The 19,823-nt window shown below is 38.2% G+C and overlaps 3 protein-coding genes across 3 annotated transcripts; all 3 read right to left on the reverse strand.

Annotated features, from left to right (window-relative positions):
* Nucleotides 1-235: 235 nt before the first annotated feature.
* Nucleotides 236-1,560, reverse strand: LOC113016423 (trypsin-like). The gene is made up of 5 exons (XM_026159251.1): nt 1,440-1,560; nt 1,211-1,361; nt 981-1,113; nt 595-852; nt 236-497 (listed from the first exon to the last, which is right to left on the reverse strand). The coding sequence occupies exons 1-5, from the start codon at nt 1,495-1,497 to the stop codon at nt 330-332; spliced, it is 768 nt and encodes a 255-aa protein (XP_026015036.1). The 5' UTR covers nt 1,498-1,560; the 3' UTR covers nt 236-329.
* A 9,684-nt stretch (nt 1,561-11,244) lies between these two features.
* LOC113016348 (granzyme B(G,H)-like) lies at nt 11,245-12,442 on the reverse strand. The gene is made up of 5 exons (XM_026159118.1): nt 12,363-12,442; nt 12,124-12,274; nt 11,900-12,032; nt 11,486-11,740; nt 11,245-11,379 (listed from the first exon to the last, which is right to left on the reverse strand). The coding sequence occupies exons 1-5, from the start codon at nt 12,418-12,420 to the stop codon at nt 11,245-11,247; spliced, it is 732 nt and encodes a 243-aa protein (XP_026014903.1). The 5' UTR covers nt 12,421-12,442.
* A 2,031-nt stretch (nt 12,443-14,473) lies between these two features.
* On the reverse strand, nt 14,474-15,917 carry LOC113015845 (mast cell protease 2-like). The gene is made up of 5 exons (XM_026158199.1): nt 15,844-15,917; nt 15,625-15,765; nt 15,412-15,527; nt 15,110-15,294; nt 14,474-14,554 (listed from the first exon to the last, which is right to left on the reverse strand). Exons 1-5 carry the CDS (start codon nt 15,915-15,917, stop codon nt 14,474-14,476), a joined length of 597 nt encoding a protein of 198 aa, XP_026013984.1.
* Nucleotides 15,918-19,823: the final 3,906 nt, after the last annotated feature.

The raw sequence follows: 19,823 nt of genomic DNA on the forward strand, positions 1-19,823 counted from the left end.
AGGTAATGTGGTGCTTGCTGCAGTGTTATTACTTTAATTTTCAGTACACTTTTTTTTTTTTGTGTGTGTGTCCCGTTTGGATCTTTAGCCATCAGAATTGTTGTCTTAAGGCCAAGAAAGATGCCAAGCGGACAAAAAGTCATTTCACATAGTATCTGAGTTTCTTGTTTGTTTTGTTAACTCATATGTTTGCAATGACACTGAAATAAAGGAAATGAGACTGCGGCTTGTCAGAAGCATTTTTATTTCCATTTTTTGGTCACGATGACAAAGCAAGCAGAGAAAACAACTTCAAAATGTTTAAGTTTCAGTATGCAAAAGACGAACTTTTACACCAAACTGTTTCTGCCAGTCACAGTTTTGTTGATCCATTGAACGTATTTTGTGATGTCGGTGTAGACGTTGGGCTCCTCTGGGTAATTGCAGATACCATTGTGGTTATAAGAAACAATGCCAACAGCTAACCCTTGACACACCAGAGGTCCCCCAGAATCACCCTGTGAGGAGCAAAGATTTCAATTTTTCTATTTAAAAAAAATGATTCTTTTGTTGATGGAATACAAGTTTAACTTTCAGTGAAAACAGAACACATACCTGACAGAATCCTTTGGGTGTGCCATATCCACCTGCACAGACAACGTTGGCAGGAAGATTACCCCACTGGTCCTTACAGATTTGTTTGTCAATGACAGACACGTCCACCACCATCAGCTCATCAGCAGGTTTATTATCATCAGTTTTAGTTTTTCCCCATCCAGCCACCTGACACACTTGGTTTTCTCGAAGGTGTATTTCTTCAGGTGGAAGCTGAATTGTTCGTACCATGTGGCCTAGATGAGCTTTCTTAGACAACTGGAGACAAACACAATAAAGTAAAAATGCCATTTTTCTTATGATTGCTCTTTTGTTGCAATGTAATTAGAATAATAAGACCGCAAATATGTCATCTAAAACTGTTGTGAACATGAATATGTACTTACTTTAATCAGCATGATGTCATCACCCAGTCCAACACTTTTATAATTTTCATGGATGATTTTTTTTTCAATCCTTATTTTTTGATGATTGCCATTCTTGAGATTGTGGTTGCCGAGAACAACGTATGTGGGGTTGCTGAAGGAGTGATCAATGAAAGGAAATCAATACATTTTCTAAATGCATTTCAGTGACATGAGTTAGAGAGTACAGGAAAAGATGTCTGATTACTCACTATTTATCACAGTGTGCAGCCGAGACTACAAAGTCTTCAGTGATGAGAAATCCTCCACAAACATGTTGACCCATGTTGTTCTGCACAGAGGCCATGTAGTGCATTGAGTTCTCTGGGGCTTTTTCACCATCTATGATATCACTTCCATGTGCTGAAAAAAGGAAATCAAAATGAAGTTACTGTTCCATTAAACAATTGGAGTATAATAACAAAGACTTGCAGTTCTTACCAAGTCGCCCGAGGCATGCCAGAACATGGAGGAGCAGGATTTTTTGCAGACTGAGCATGATGCCAGCAAAAAGGTGAAGTTGTGTTGGCAGGACTGTGAAGTGGAGGTTTTATACAGCAGTTGCTCTGTCAAGTCTGATGATCACATTTTGACTTCTAACCGCATCCTGTCTTTTTGGCACCTGTATTATCTTTACATTATCTTGTTCATCAGTATTACACTACCCCATCATCCTGAAACACATGGGCTGCCTGCCTAAACCTTCAAAAAGCTGGGTTGTTGAAACATTTTGCAACACTGTAAAAATTCAAAGTTAAAACAACAATATCCCACCGGGTTACTGATTTCATATTTGAACCAAGACTAATAACATTATGGTACTTGGCTCATAATCTGTCCACCAGCAATGTAAAAACAGGAAGGAGATGCCTTTTCATTTAGCGCCTCCTTGGGACCATTTCTTCCACTGTGTGAACTGTTTATGGAGCGAGGGTTGCAGGATTTGTCCTGTAGTAGGGCACTACGACTCTTCTGTAGGAGGCATTATTATGGAGCATGGTCTCTTGAAGGAAGAATATGTGAATAGTGCTGTGGCGGTAAAGAGAGTGTCTGAAAGAATCATGAGTTTGAAGTTGGAAATTGAAGACGTGATGCTGAAGTCAGTTGGATGAAGCAGCAAACATCAGTGCAGGTGAAGGGAGCAGAGGCAATGAGGAAGTGTTGATCAGGTGTTGATTAGGTATGGTGTTAAGGAGAGAAATGCTGATGGGGCTGGATTTTGCCAAAAGGATGGAAATGACTGTGTGGTAAACCTCGTGATAAACGAGGAACATGTATAAGAGTGGAGCAAAGTGTAAACATGTGGAGTGCATCTTTGCAGAAGAAACAAAAGATAGTAGACTACTAAGACAGGCCCGTTGTGGCAGGGCAGAGTTATCAGATGACTGTAAAAGTCTAGCTGAAGTGCTAAGGGAAACATGCCATACCATCTGTAAACATGATAGCTCAATAAGTGTCAAATGAATTCTGTTAAAACATTGTAGGGGTGTGAAGCGGGGTCATGTTAACAAGCCATTTAAATTTGGCTCACATCCACCTTTGACCGTCTTCAAGGTCAACTTCAAGATTTATTGGTGGAAACAGAAAAACAGAAAAAGAAGCCTTTTAAGATTAAAAGTGTGGTTTGTATTGTCGACATATTGAAAGGACCGCATAAAGATTTAAGGATTTTTCTGGAAACCACACAAGGGAGGACAGAAAAATCTCCTATTAATGGCTGTGCCCAATGTTATCTGTCTGAGCTGAAGCACCATTATGTCCTGCCTCATTCTTTCAGGTCAGCAGACCAGATGCTTTTGCTCGTTCCAAACACTCAACGTAAGCACAGAGGTAGGAATAAAGTGCTGCAGATTGCAGGCCTTCTGACCAAAATAATCCAGTGTAAGCTCAGGTTTCAGTCCAGTGGTAATCTCTGAAAATAGGCAGTTCTGATAAGTGAGAGGAGGCTGAAGGAAAATCTGTATGTTTTGATATAATGTTACCGTGCCACATGCGTGTGGCAACATTCAGGCATTAATCTAACACAGTAACAGTATTAATTACAGATTCAGCAGAGAGAAGCTGCTCGCTGTGTGCGCACTGCTGAGAAAAAGAAGCTGAGCTCGGTTTATTTCTGCTCTGTTTCATGAAAACTGTGTTAGTGAGGAGCAAAGAGTGGGCTCACCGACACACTCGGCATGAAGACTGAGTGAAGAGTTTCAATACAGAGAGTTCTCTCTCGTTCTGATAACATCTCGCCTCCAAAAAATAAACTCTTCTATTAGCAGCTATTACAGCCATCGCAGGCTGAATACAGGATTTTTTTTCCATGTTAAATTTTGTGCAACTTGCAAGAAACTTTGTGTCATAGACTTTTCAATTCACATTTGCCTGACTCATTTAAATACTCTCCACCTGAAAAATCAAAATCACTGTAAATCAGACACAGCTGTCACAGATATTTAACAATCAATCAAATATCTTTGCTTTTATGATCCTAACCTCATTGTGTCACTGACACTCAATATTCACATTAAACCACTAGGTGGTGATCTCTGATATATTTTGTGGGCACTGTGTGGATTCAACCCAGTTCACAGTAATACTGGTAAAACTACAAAATTAATGATGATTGTTAAAAAGCACATATGATTAACATGTGAGCCAATTGGCAAATTATATTTTTTATTTTCAAAACTACTGATGATTTTTATAACACATTAAGAGCACTTCTGGCTCTGTGTGCGTGTGTGTGTGTGTGTGTGTGTGTGTGTGTGTGTGTGTGTGTGTGTGTGTGCACAGTGTATAAAGCTGTGCATCACAGTGGACTTCAGTGAATTCAACATCCGCTCAGCGAGAAGTGAGACGACATGTTGTGCCGGAGGAATTTCAATGTTTTCATCTTGTTCATGCTTCTTTCCATCATCCAGTCAGATGAATGATGTTTTGTACTTTAATTTACATAACTGATATCTCTCAGTAAATCAGTTGGTGCAGGATGTGTGCTCACTCATCTGTTTTTGACTTAAAAATCTGCTGATTTTCTTATGTGACTGGATATTTTTTGTTGTTTTAGGTCATGGTTCTGAGATGGAAGGAAGGAAGTTAAGCCACACTTGCTGCCCTTCATGGTTTATTTGACAAGTAAGAAATCTATGTGTGGGGGGACATTAATCCACACACAATGGGTCCTGACAGCTGCACACTGCACTGGGTAAGAACCCACTCACTTTTCCTAAATTTCCAAATCAAAATATTGCAGTATTTATTTTTAACATAAGATGTGAAGTGTAATACAGATGGAGATAATTAACATGCCCACAAACTGCTCCAATAATATCTCGATTTAGAGTGAGTACAATATAAATGTTATTGCTGGATTTTCATACAGTGCAAAAATAAATATGATCAATATAAAGCTTTATAAAATTAAGTGATGTGTTTTCTTACCCAGAGCGTAACTCCTCCTGACAGCATATAATCAATAAGCAACAGATTGTAGCCAAAAATATCCTTCTCCCCGTCATTTCTATTTTTGCTCACTCAGTTTGGGATTTGTTCATTCCAGGCTTGTTTTCTCTGTGTCACGGTTTGACAGGCAGACCGTGGGGGTGTAGGGAAGGAGGACCCAGGCGCGGTGCTCTGTGTGCGAACAGTGCATTTATTTACAGTGTATGGTGCAAAACAACAATAAATCCCCGTGTTTCCCAAGACTCCTGTGTCGTGTCCTCCTTGTGCTCTCTGCTCCGTGTCTGCACTACCGGTGCTACCTGCCCTTTGAGCCTCCCACGCTCCTCCTGCGGGAAACAATAGCGGCAGCTGTCAGGACACTTAACAATAGCAGGCATGCACTAAAAGACTAACCCTAAACTAGGTGACTAACGTGGAGTCTCACGCAACGATCCCGCGTCGGTGGGAGCTCCAAGACTCTCCTAAGTAGCTCCCCCGACGAGGCCTGATCAGCAGCAGGTGTGTGGCTTCGTGTGTGGCCAGTCCGCCAGCAGGGCCACACCCACCAGGTCTGAAGGCGCCCGCAGAAACAGATACACACACACACACACACACACACACACACACACACACACACACACACACACACACACACACGTGCAAACAGGGAGAAGGACAGCAACACCAAATATACATACAATAATAATATAATTCATAGCTGCTCGGGATCCTGGGTCGCTCAGACCCAGGACCCTGACACTCTGATCTTTCACACAGCACAGTAAAGAAGTCAAACTGAAGACTTAACACATTTAAGTGATATTATCAAAGTGCAGCTCAGTGCAGCAAACTAGATAAAACACAGAAACCACAGCATTCAGATGAGCTGTTGTTATAGTTACTTTAACAACATTTACGCACATACTCATCTTTCACATCTGTGTTCACATTCAGAACACTTTCACTTATGCTGATGTCTCAGTGACTGTGTGTTTGCACTATTAATCTGACTTCATTTCTGATCTGAACCTGTAGACGGCCTCATAAATATCTTTATAAATACTGTATTACAGTGTGAGTCCGAAACCTTTATTATGTGGTGATTTTCACACAATTTCTTAAACAAACTCGTTCTTCAGTTTCCTGCTCTTAATATCATTTGACTTTTGTAATGTTTACACTTTGCTCCTCGTGTTCCTCCATATTTTTAAATCAGGTGACTTCTCTCGGATGCTTTAAACACAGATGTAATTTGATTACAGAAATATCAGTTGGTATTTTGCATGATAACTCATTTTTTACTCTTACTACTCATCCCAAATTCATTCATAACTTAAATCAAGTTATGAAGCTATTATGTTAAGCCAAACAAGCTATAATATATTATAATAAGCTAGATGCTGTTTTATTTGTATTTTTACAGAATTTTTGGGGTATTTTTGGTACCAAGATGCTTAAAGTGGACATAAACCACTACAAGTATTAAGTCTAATTTACACCATGGAGCCCTACTTTAAAAAAACAACAACCCAAAACTGTCATGCGTGAACTCTGTCTGTGAAGCTGGATTTTCAAAATAAGAGTTTAAAGTTTCCATTTAAAGAGTGTATCACCATCTTGTGGCAGTACAGAATGTGAAGTCACTGGGTTGGTTGGTTGGTTCTTCACTGTTGGTTAGCTCATATGAATCCACCTGTTGGCCGTAATGTTCAGGCATTTTAAGAATGCGTTTTATGAATGAGGACTGTGTGGAGGAGACAGTGTTTGAGTCATGTTCCTTGTAGGGATGGGAACTGATAAGAATTTAGCAATTCTGATTTCATTATCAATTCTCAATGGTTCCTCTTTGAAAGTCACCACTATCGCCAAACATCATATTACGTTCATGCAAATTAATTACATGCTGTTGGTCACATGTTTGTGCATGTTGGAGATATGTGCCCTCTTTGTTGTGAGTAGTTACTTAAAAGAATGAATGTATTACACATATTACGCAAAGCACTTTTTACAGAAGTATTAGCATTAATGAATTACTAGTAAGAAAAAGTAATTCAATAGTTACATTACTTTCACGTTAGTCTGTAAAATGATCTGAAACACACTATCTCATAACCATCATGTCACAAAATTAACCCGAGGCTACAGCCCCACACACCAACACAAATCCCTATCCTGATGAGGACACGTATGATCTTTCTTTTAGTATTTAGGTATGAAGACAACGCCCACATCACAAAGAGAAGATGAAAGCCAGCACAAAGAGACTTTAAAGCAGGGGTGTAAAACTCCAGGCTTCAAGGGCCGGTTTCATGCAGGTTTTAGATATAATCGTGGTTCAACACACTTGAATCAAATAGTTAGTTCATTACCCGCCCTCTGGAGAACTTCAAGACATGTTGAGGAGGTAATTTAGCCATTTATTTGCCTGTGTTGGATCAAGGACACATCTAAAACCTGCAGGTTGAGGCCTGGAGTTGGACACCCCTGTTTTAAAGCGATCATCAACGTGATTCTGCTTTAGAAACATGAACAGGTAGAAATGGAAGCTTCAGCCTGACTGCTCATCAGTTTGTTACCTGTTGAACCTCACATTTCAAGACACAAAACTGAAACCAGCTGATTGCAGTTTAAGTACAAGAACCAATAAATCGGATCGATAGACAAGCAGACTAAGAATGACAAGGAACTGGAACACTGGTTCTCGATTCCCATCCCTAGTTCCTTGGTCAGGTGTACAAAACAAGCCACTCAATCAGCTGGCAGAGCAGATGCTCACAAGATGCAACTAAGTATTTTAGGTAGTATTAAAGTATAATTAATATTTAACCCTGGGGGTAAATTACACTGTGATTTTATTGTAAGGTAAAGACTCTACAGTAATACAGAGAAAACCCTCCAAATCAGATGACCCCCTATGATGAGCAAGCGCTTTGGCAACAGTGGGAAGGAAAAACTCCATTTTAACAGGAAGAAACCTCCAACAGAACAAGGCTGAGGGAAAGGCAGCCAAAGACACGCTGTGGAAGAGAGCCAGAGATTAAATTATAATAAGTATGTTTGCAAATACTTGCACTCTGTGTGATCATCAGCCTTCTTAAAATCTCGGGCACCCCAAATAACACTGGATGAATATTCCTGGAAGAATAATGAATGAGAAACTATTGTTTCTTCACTGTTTTCTTACAATACTGCCAATAACAGCGCTGATTTCCCCCAAGACCTTCAGCCTCTTGTGTAGTTTTCTGTACATTTGTAATATTTTGAAAAACACAAATTAGAGCTTGGAACAGCATGTTCTACGCCTGGGAAGTCAATGAAATTACAATTGTTTAGCTGGGAATCATGAACTTTATTCATTACTGTGCAGTCTGTCTGTGCTTTTTATAAATAACTCTTCTTATATATATCACTATAATCACTTTTGTTCCACATATGTCTCTCTTAGCTCTTCCTTATCAGGAAGAACACTCTATATAAATATCATCTATATACAAATCTATAATCTGTGACATTACATATTTATTTTCCTTTTTGTGTTATGCAAAACAAATGTTTGTCTAACAAGTGAAGAAAGCAGAGGCACTACCTGAAATCTCAGAGAAGTAACAAGGAAATAACAGATTTAGATTTAGATATAAGCTCGAACACTCTGCAGTCATAATTATGATATTATAGTTGGAGTTGGAGCACGTGCAGTATATAATCACTGCATTGGCGGTCCTAGCCTGTTTGGCGCCCTGGGCGAACACTCTCTCAGGCGACTACCCCTAGTCCTAAAGTGTATATTTATTTTCTTACTCTACTTATATTTATTGTTTGTTTCCTTGCACTGCAACTGGAGCCTCGTCGTCTCGTCTCTCTATATACTGGACTGTATGTAGCAGAGATGACAATAAAGTTTACTTTGACTTCAGCAGCGAGCAGGCGCACCGAGGGCTCTCGCACTCACTTTTCGCGTATAGAATTTCGAAAAAACATCGGTGCAAATTATAAGTCTGTATCATAATGTCTGGTGTTTTTGTGTTTGTTGGTTTGTTTTTATTTTGTTGTATTTTGCGAGTTGGTTATTAGATGCTGCTCCAGCCAGCCAGAGCCCTCTCCTCCCTGTGCCGCAAGCAGCAGGCACACCTCGCAAACGGAGGGAGCCCTTACTTCCAGCAAATGGGCGATGGAAAAACGATCGGTGCCTGTACCATTCCCAATAGGCGCTGGCTGATGTCGGGGCAGCATGAGTACGAGCAATTTTATTTATTTTTTGCCGATGCCCGTGATGCCGGCCCCCACCACGATGCCGTATCGTATGCCGTGTATCAGAGCGATCCCACGTCCCTCCTGTTTTTGCGTAATATCCAAAACTCTCTGTTGTTGGTCTGTTGTTATTTATAATGATGTTGTTAATTATTATGATTTGGGAAAGTTATATAGTGATGTTTGTGTAGACGGTGAGAAGTTCAAGGGATCAAAAAATATGTGGTTCCTTATTATAAAGGAAGAGCTCTCAATATGGGATTCATAATGTTTACTTGGGGTCCTATCTCCACCATTTAGGACCCAAATGATGTCAGACTGAGTGAGTGATGACTGTGATGAATTGACTTCACCTGCTGTGATGGTACCTAAGTGGATAATAGAGTATGAGATGTTTGGGGAAAGAAGTTTTGCTCCAAGTATATGTGGATGTATACCATCGTATCTGAATGACTGTGTGAGTACTCAGCAGAGGTTGACATTGTCAGTGAAGGAGACGGTGCAGTGGGAGTGGTTTGTGGCTCAGCTGCAGGGGAGGGGTGGAGAAGTGGGTTTCGGGGTGTGGTGTAGGCGGAAACTGACTCCCACAGCTGTTTTCAATCACCTGGTCATGCCTTTGAGACATATCTATTCAGCAGGCAGGCAGGAATGTAATTTAATTACATTTTATATGATGGATTATGCAGAAAAAGTAGAATTGGGCTGAAAGATCTATCGCTTTATTACCTATTCAGGTTGTAAATCATGCTTTTAAAAAGTAACTAAGTAAATAATTACTTTTGAAAATAAGTAATCAGTAAAGTAACGGGATTACTTTTTGGGGGAAAGTAATCAGTAATTACTTACTGATTACTTTTTTCAAGTAACTTGACCAACAATGCTTATGACCATCACCCAGTTGAACTGCTATTGCACTTTAATTTGTTTTTCTTTTAATTAGAAAACAACTACTTTGAGATTTGTATTCCATTGTCCTCCTGCTGTCAAAAAAAAACAACTATTTAACCTTTGCTCCGAGTACATTTTAAATCAGCTACTTTTTATATTTACTCGAGTACATTTTTAGACAGGTAATTTTACTTGTACTTTAGTAAAATTTCATCAAAGTAATATTACTTTTACTTCAGTAGAATATTTTAATTCTCTTTCAACCTCTGTTCATATCCAGCAATAAGAGCTGTGTTTTTTGGGTTAAAGTCCTGCCTGTAAATCTGCATTGGGGTTGACTCCTGCCGGCTTCACAGACAATTTATGACTCTTTTGGGTTGAATAGAGCTTCTCATATCAATATAATTATATCAACACAATTTAATTATAATGTAGTTGGTAGAATTTGGAGGTTTGGACTCTTTTTTTATAAGTATACTGTGTAATATTATATACTTATTTGCCTTTGTGTTTTAGATTAAGAGTCGATGCTCTACACTCGCAGTTACGAAACTATTACTGTGGTTAGTGGAACTGCACTCACAGAGCTTTTCATCTGTTGAATTATCATTCATACAGAATCTGCAGCATTAATGTGAATTTATTATTCATTATCCTCATCCTAATAAATCTGTACTCCAGCTGTAGTAAGATATAGTGCACATAAATTAAACCTTTTGTGTTGTTGTTTGAGCCTCATTGCCCTGCACTGAAGCTCAGAAGAAGATTTGTATGGGTCTCTGTTGAACCACTAGAACATGCTGTTTCAGTAGATGAAGTTGTTATAATGTTTGATAAAATCTTCCAGCACAGGTGTGTGCAGTATAAAAAAAATCCAAGCCACTGAAAACCAGTTCATTCTACTATTACCCTCAAATCTTATGTCTTTTTGCCAATAATCACCTCTCTCCACAAACATCGGGTGGTGACTTGTGAGAGTGAGGACAAATATTGTGTAATACATTTAAGGTAAAAACAAACATAATCTCCACCGAGCACATGTTGGAGCCGACAGTAAGCCGACAAAATCCTCATATTACTTAAATACCAAAAAGTAGTCATTCCCTGAACCCAGCATGTTTTTGAGCTTTACTGTAGTACGCTTCTGTTCATCATTCATAGAGCAACAAACAAGGAATATAAAAAATGAAATGTTATGAAACATGTTTTCTCATTTTCTGGTAGAAGAATGTGGCTCTACAGTCATTGGCCTGTATCCATGGTAACACCTGCAGACTTAAAATTATATTATGAATATAATTTACCAATTTAAAAAAAAAAAGGTAAAATGATAAAGCTGTACCAGAAGAGCTGTTCAAGTCTGAATTTGATTACTTCTTTTGATATTGAACTTCAGTTTAATTGGAAAAAACTGAATTAAAATTTTGAGAAGCAAAAAAACATACAAGGATGCAAATATGTCTTTCATCACAGGCAAACTGAAGCGTGGTCCACTACAAAGGCAGAAATAATATAAAAAATTCAGCCTTTTGGCTGTTACAGAAAGAAATGACAGATTGAGTGTGGGATACGTTTATATTTTTGTTTTTGGTTAAACAGATGAAAGAATCAGAAATTCTCACATTTCAATAGTGAAAAGAAAAACCTTTTTATTTTAAGTGTTTTACTCAAAAAAATGTTTTCAGAAACACTGACGGTATTTTGAGATGTCCGTATAGACGTTGGGTTTATTGGGGTAATTGCAGTTCCTCTTATAGTTGAAAGAAACAACACCAACAGCAAACCCATGACACACCAGAGGACCACCAAAATCTCCCTGTGAGGAGGAAGAATTTTAATTTATCAGTTTATACTTATTGTGTTTATGTTTTTAAGATATGTGAACATGAAACCTGTTTAAACTGAAAGGACAGAAAACATACCTGACAGAATCCTTTGTTTGTTCCACATCCACCTGCACAGATTACATTGGCAGGAAGACCAGGCCATTGTTCCTTACAGACCCTTGGGTTAATGACAGACACGTTCACCACCCTCAGCTCATCAACAGGTTCACCATTAGTTGTAGTTGTTCCCCATCCAGCCACCTGACACACTTGGTTTTCTTTTAGGTTTATTTCAGCAGGTGGAAGCTGAATTATTTCTACTCCGTGGCCCAGTTTAACTTTCTCAGACAGCTGGAGACACAACATGAAGTAAAAAATATATCTATGTTCTTACGATAGTTTTTTAGATATAATCTGAATAATAAAACCACATAGAATAATCCTTTAATTGTCCCACAAGGGGAAATTACACAACATGTAAAACTGTTGTGAACATGAGCATGTACTTACTTTAATCAGCATGATGTCATTACCCAGTCCAACCTGTTGGTAATTTTCATGGATGATTTTGTTTTCAATCCTTATTTTTTGATGATTGCCGTTCTTGAGATTGTGGTTCCCGAGAACAACGTGTGTGAGGCTCCTGAAAGAGTAATCAATGAGAGGTAATCAATACAATGGCTTTTAATGACATGAGTCAGAGAAGCAGAAGCAGAAGATGTTTGATTACTCACGAGTCATCACAGTTTGCAGCCGAGACTACAAATTCCTCAGTGATGAGAAATCCTCCACAAACATGGTGACCGTTGTAGTCCTGCACAGAGGCCATGTACTGCATCGAGTTCTCTGGGGCTTTTTCTCCATGTATGATGGCAATAACATGTGCTGGAAAAAGTCAAATAAAGCAAACCAAAATGAAGTTAACGTTCCATTAAACGGTCGGAGGACAATAAGAAAGACTTGCAGTTCTTACTGAGTCGTCCGAGACATGCCAGAACATGGAGGAGCAGGATTTTTTGAAGACTGAGCATGATGCCAGCAAAAAAGGTGAAGTTGTGTTGGCAGGACTGTGAAGTGGAGGTTTTACACAGCAGTTGCTCTGTCAAGTCTGATGATCACATTTTGACTTCTAACCGCATCCTGTTTTTTTTTGGGCACCTGTATTATCTTTGCATTATCTTGTTTATCATTATAACACTACACTGTCTTCCTGAAACACATGGGCTGTTTAATGGTTGCGAGTTTCTCTCTCACACCACAACTTTAGTACACCATCAGCACATGCACACAAACCTGCCTAAAAAAATAAGTTTGTTTCCACCTTATAAAGTCCATTTCTGTGTATGTTTATACATGTTTCAATAATTCGCCTCACCTATTTCCCATTTTCCAAAAAAAATATATAAATTATTAAGTAGTGACCCAGACTTTATCACAGTGGCAAGTCTGTAACATATAGATAGTCACTGTCAAAATGTAACATTTCTTTTCAACTCTTTCTCAGCTTAAGGAATCAGTAAATACAACAAAGTCAGTAAAATGGTATGTGCTGGTTCAAATGGCAAAAAAGCAGCGGATACCTGTCAAGTAAGTATGAAGAATGTATATGAGCATGTAATCATTGAGCTCAGCACCCTTTTGACGTTTTGACACCTGTAAGTGAGAAAAAAGGTCTACAGTGCATATGTACTTGCTGCAGGGGGATTCCGGAGGCCCACTGCTGTGCGGCTTTCAGCTGGTTGGAGTTACTTCTTTTGGAGCTGGTTGTGGGGACATTTACAAGCCTGGAGTCTACTCGTTTCTCTCAAAGAGGCAACTCAAGTGGATCAAAGAAACTATGAAGTCTTAAAAGTCATCAGGCATCAGTCCACATAAACTAAGCTAGATGACAATGTTTTATGCTTTTATGATGTTTAATCGGCTGAGCTATCACTTCATACCTTTCACTTGACCAGCATCATTTTATTATCTCATTGATTATGTTATATTTTATGGAATCTTTGTCACTGCTGGCTTGCTCTAATCGTTACAGACTGTGCACATAGCAGCCTGTGGTTAGTCTGTTTATGCACACACAAAAGTAAAACAACAGTGAGACTGTCCAGTCTGTCCCCCAGACACATTCACTATGTCCAGTAAATGAATATGAGGATTTTGAACAGATTTTTTCACAAAGATAAATTTTTAAAATATGTTTTCTTGTTTAGTTTTGTTCAGTATTTGTACTTGACACCACCAAAGACCCCACAAAAAACAAAATTGATACAAAACAATATTTTACTTTACTTTTACTTTCTACTTTTCCTACTTTCTAATAAAGCTGAAGTAAAGATATCTTTCCTTCTGTCTGTCTCTTATTGTTTGTACTGCAATTCTCTCAAAGTGTCATGTTTTTACAGTAACTTCTAAATCTCACATCACTAAATCTTAATCTTAATTTAAAAAATCTTGATCAAAAATTGGTAATCAGTCCTTCATTTTTAACCAAATTAAATGTCTTTTAAGCCTAAAAAGGCAGTCAGGCCACATTCTTGATTTGTTCTTTGTCAAACGAGCCCTTTGTGGCTTATTTATTTACATATTTGACGAGGTAAAAATCACTTTGCTTCTCTTACATTTTCAAATAGAATATAGCAGTGTTTTTTGTTTTTTTTTATCACACTGTCTGATAGGTAATACATTGTGTGATTGTGTGTCTTTTTAAATTGTGATCATAAAAAACACCACACAATTAATGTGATTGAACATTTCACAGATACATATTTATTGTATTGTATTGTATTGTATCTTTATTTCAGACATATACAGAAAAAAAACAATATATACACAAGTACACATACTTGCATTTACAAATACGAATATATATGTAAATACACACACGTATGTGCTCAGAATTATAAACAAGTATTGTATCAAGTCAGTCATTCTGGGATACTGATTTGGTCAGTTAAGTAGAAGAGGGGGTTGTTAATTGCTGCTTTGGTGTTAATACAATTAACAGGTGCCTCAATGAGAAAATGTTACCATTAATACAGTTACACCAAAATATTTTGCAAGGTTTTGTCTGGAATCACTGTTTAAGCGCTATTCTGGTTTTCTTCCTATTTTTCTGAAAGGATATTTCTCTGTCAGGGTGAACAAGTTCTCTAGCACTGCTTCTCTAACCTGTGGGGTTCCACAAAGTTCAGTCCTTGGTCTATTGTTATTTTTCTTTTACATGCTACCTTCAGCATTATTCCATTCTTTTGTTTCTTATTTCCATGCCGATGATATTCTGCTGTTTATGTCTTTTAAGCCTTGTCAGCTGGATACACCTTAGTTGATTGTTTATCCGAGATTTGTGGCTGGCTCTCCAATAATTGCTTTGTTTTAAACTCCAATAACACCAAGGTCGTGATAATAGCTGCTCCTGATATACATTCAAGAATCAGTCAAGTGATTACTTTGTTTTGTTCATCCACTGTTCATTATCTTATTGTAAGATTTGACTCCTCTCTTCATTTAAGGAAAATTTCTAAATTGTAAACTATTGTCTCCTCATTTTAACCAGAGGATTACAGTAATCTACAGGGTGGGCCATTTATATGGATACACCGTAATAACATGGGAATGGTTGGTGATGTTAAAGTCCTGTTTGTGGCACATTAGTATATTTTGAGGGGGCAAACTCCCCCAGATGGGTGGTGACCATGGTGGCCATTTAGAAGTCACCCCACTGACAGACACATCCACATCCACCACCATCAGCTCATCAGCAGGTTTATCATCATCAGTTTCAGTTTTTCCCCATCCAGCCACCTGACACACTTGGTTTTCTTTTAGGTTTATTTCAGCAGGTTGAAACTTAATTGTTTGTACCCCATGGCCTAGATGAGCCTTCTTGGACAACTGGAGACAAACAACATAAAGTAAAAATACCAGTTTTCATATGATTGCTCTTTTGTTGCAATGTAATTAGAATAATAAGACCGCAAATATGTCATGTGAAGCTGTTGTGAACATGAACATGTAGTTACTTTAATCATCATGATGTCCAACACCTTTATAATTTTCATGGATGGTTTTGTTTTCAATCCTTATTTTTTGATGACTGCTATTCTTGAGATTGTGGTTGCCAAGAACGACGTATGTGAGGTTGCTGAAGGAGTGATCAATGAAAGGAAATCAATACATTTTCTAAATGTGTTTCAGTGACATGAGTCAGAGATTACAGCAGAAGATGTTTGATTACTCACTATTTATCACAGTGTGCAGCAGAGACTGCAAAGTCCTCCTTGATGAGAAATCCTCCACAAACATGTTCACCCTTGTTGTTCTGCACAGAGGCCATGTACTGCATCAGGTTTTTGGGTGCTTTTTCACCATGTATGATGTTACTTCCAAAAGAACAAACTAAAGAAAATCTAGTTAACGCCATATTAAATGATCAGAGAATAATAACAAAACTTTCTTACCGAGCTTTTCCAAGGCATGCCAGAAGATGGAGGAGCAGGTTTTTCTGCAGACCATATTGACACATCTGACACATATTTGTGGAATATCAGTTAACTGCTTACTAATTAACCATCAATTATTTAGTAAGTACTTCAGCAAATGTTATCCAGCCCTATCAAAACAGAAGTAAGATCATTAGCAGATTAAAGCTTTGTTGTGTCAGTGTTTCTTCTCCAGTTGTTGCTCATTGAACAGTCACGTCAAACTTCTATCTTCACAGAAATTAAGTCTGGTTTGCTTTCTGCTAATAACTGCTAATACCAGAATATGGTTTTCAGCCAGTAATGCAATATATATAATTTTACTTCTCACTTTCTTCCAGCAGATGACACCAAGTTGATAATTGGGACTTATTTCATATTATTGCAAGCTTCCTTATATGTAATCAGGCCCAGTGCACCCGAGAGTTTCATACTAATATAGCTGGTGGATTAACTTTTGGAGGTTTGGAGGTTTTGGAGGTTTCCATATAAAAAGATGACCTAATGTGCTTTAGTTTTACAGTGTGTTGCATGCATTCTTAAGCAACATCCAATCTTACAACAGAAAGTAAAATCAGTACACAGCATATAATCAATAAGCAACAGATTGTGGCCAAAAATATCCTTCTCCCCGTCATTTCTATTTTTGTTCACTCAGTTTGGGATTTGTTCATTCCAGGCTTGTTTTCTCTGATCTTTCACACAGCACAGTAAAGAAGTCAAACTGAAGACTTAACACATTTAAGTGATATTATCAAAGTGCAGCTCAGTGCAGCAAACTAGATAAAACACAGAAACCACAGCATTCAGATGAGCTGTCATTATAGTTACTTGAAAAACATTTACGCACATACTCATCTTTCACATCTGTGTTCACATTCAGAACACTTTCACTTATGCTGATGTCTCAGTGACTGTGTGTTTGCACTATTAATCTGACTTCATTTCTGATCTGAACCTGTAGACGGCCTCATAAATATCTTTATAAATGCTGTATTACAGTGTGAGTCCGAAACCTTTATTATGTGGTGATTTTCACACAATTTCTTAAACAAACTCGTTCTTCAGTTTCCTGCTCTTAATATCATTTGACTTTTGTAATGTTTACACTTTGCTCCTCGTGTTCCTCCATATTTTTAAATCAGGTGACTTCTCTCGGATGTTTTAAACACAGATGTAATTTTATTACAGAAATATCAGTTGGTATTTTGCATGATAATTCGTTTTTTACTCTTACTACTCATCCCAAATTCATTCATAACTTAAATCAAGTTATGAAGCTATTATGTTAAGCCAAACAAGCTATAATATATTATAATAAGCTAGATGATGCTGTTTTATTTGTATTTTTACAGAATTTTTGGGGTATTTTTGGTACCAAGATGCTTAAAGTGGACATAAACCACTACAAGTATTAAGTCTAATTTACACCATGGAGCCCTACTTTAAAAAAACAACAACCCAAAACTGTCATGCGTGAACTCTGTCTGTGAAGCTGGATTTTCAAAATAAGAGTTTAAAGTTTCCATTTAAAGAGTGTATCACCATCTTGTGGCAGTACAGAATGTGAAGTCACTGGGTTGGTTGGTTGGTTCTTCACTGTTGGTTAGCTCATATGAATCCACCTGTTGGCTGTAATGTTCAGGCATTTTAAGAATGCGTTTTATGAATGAGGACTGTGTGGAGGAGACAGTGTTTGAGTCATGTTCCTTGTAGGGATGGGAACTGATAAGGATTTAGCAATTCTGATTTCATCATCGATTCTCACTGGTTCCTCTTTGAAAGTCACCACTATCGCCAAACATCATATTACGTTCATGCAAATTAATTACATGTTGTTGGTCACATGTTTGTGCATGTTGGAGATATGTGCCCTCTTTGTTGTCAGTCAATATTTAAAAGAATTAATGTATTACACATATTACACAAAGCACTTTTTACAGAAGTATTAGCATTAATGAATTACTAGTAAGAAAAAGTAATTCAATAGTTACATTACTTTCATGTTAATCTGTAAAATGATCTGAAACACACTATCTCATAACCATCATGTAACAAAATTAACCCGAGTCTACAGCCCCACACACCAACACAAATCCCTATCCTGATGAGGACACGTATGATCTTTCTTTTAGTATTTAGGTATGAAGACAACCCCCACATCACAAAGAGAAGATGAAAGCCAGCACAAAGAGACTTTAAAACAGGGGTGTAAAACTCCAGGCTTCAAGGGCCGGTTTCCTACTGTGATGACAGCGGCTATATGTGCAGGTTGGGCCGTGCGCGTTTCATCACGTGAATAAAGGTTTCTTCAGCCAGAACACGCGAGGGCGTGATATCCCATACTTAATGTTGTACCTCATTCCTCTCGTTCAGGGAACAGAAGTTATAGACATAACTATTTGTTTTTAAGCTGTGGGCTGGGGGCCCCCTGGTGGGTCACAAAGGTATTGCAGGCGAACCGCAGTAATAACCAAATTCCGTCTGAGATTTTTAGAAGTGTGTAGAGTTACATATTTATATAAATGTATTTATTTATATAAAAAGTGAATCAAAATTGGTTATAGGAGGTGGTTAATTTAATTGTTGTTCATTACTCTGACCTAAACTTACTGCACATTAGCTTCTAATATTCACTCTGCAGTGGTAGCCACCTTGCATATGACTGCGTAGCATTAACGATTTATTACTAACAGTCTGTGTTGGTAATGCTGTTTAAAAAAAACACATTTAAGGAAAGACATCACTTTCTCTTATTTTTTGATTAGAAAAAAAAATAAGATTGGGTAGGCCTCGTGCGATTTTCTGCTTTTGAAGAGAGTCTGAGCAGTCTCAGCTTTAGGAAAGGCTTATATACATCATTACCTGGTTGTGAATCTTCCTACTCTGAGGATTACCCATAATCCTTTGGCATTACAAGTCCGTGCAGAGGGGCCTTTGAGACAGTAGGTGGTGCCATTGCCCTATTTAACTGTGGGGTTTAACTGTGTTGTATTATGTCCACCTGCACAGATAACACTGGCAGGAAGACCACACCATTGTTCCTCAGGCTTGTGGGTTAATGACAGACACGTACACCACTCTCATTTCAGTCATTCGCCCACCTGCCCATGCACATCCTTTTGTTGCAGGTGTATTTAAGCACACGGAAGCTGAATTGTTTGTGCAGCCTATTTGAACTGGACAACCCTCAGAACCTGCCCAGTGGAGACTGGCAGCCTGAAATTAACCTACATAAGGTGAGTGAAGCTACAACGAAGCAAAAGCCCAAGACAGAGTTCTGCTTTGTCATCAATGCACTTTCGTGACGGTACTTCCTGCAAGCCAATGATGTGACCGACATGAGAGACTGGGTGGCTGCTCTCAACAAGGCCAGCAAGATAACAGTGCCTAAGTCTTGCCCTGCATGTGTGAGGCCTGATGTGACCACAGTGTTAAGTGATGCTCACGCCCGCATGGGATCTATCCCCATGCAGTGAAGTTAGCGGGTGATTCTAAATTCACACAGGAGTGTGAAAGGTTGTCTTTCTCTATGTGATAGTCTTGCAATAGACCAGTGATCTCTGGTGACTTTATTTCCTCATCACTATGTACTCTTTTAATCTTCCTTTTGTCCCAATGACCCTTTATTAAACAGTTTAATTGAAATGACTGAATCAACAAATGTTTCACTCTTGTTGAAATCGAGCTGATAATAAAAAAGATCACAATTGTTACAAAAGGATATGAAATGTCTAATGATATTTTTATTTTTTTATTTCTGGTCACACTTACAGTGCGATCAGAAATTACATTTCAATAATGCAAAAGTAAAACTTAATTAGCTTGTCAGTAGACTGACGGTATTTTGAGATGTCATATAGACGTTGGGCTTATCGGGGTGTTTGCAGTTGTTTTTGTAGTTGAAAGAATCACCACCAACAGTGTTTAACAGAAATGAGGAGCATCATTTGCACAAT

Source organism: Astatotilapia calliptera, chromosome 23 (assembly GCF_900246225.1).
Source record: "Astatotilapia calliptera chromosome 23, fAstCal1.2, whole genome shotgun sequence".
Lineage (NCBI taxonomy): Eukaryota > Metazoa > Chordata > Actinopteri > Cichliformes > Cichlidae > Astatotilapia > Astatotilapia calliptera.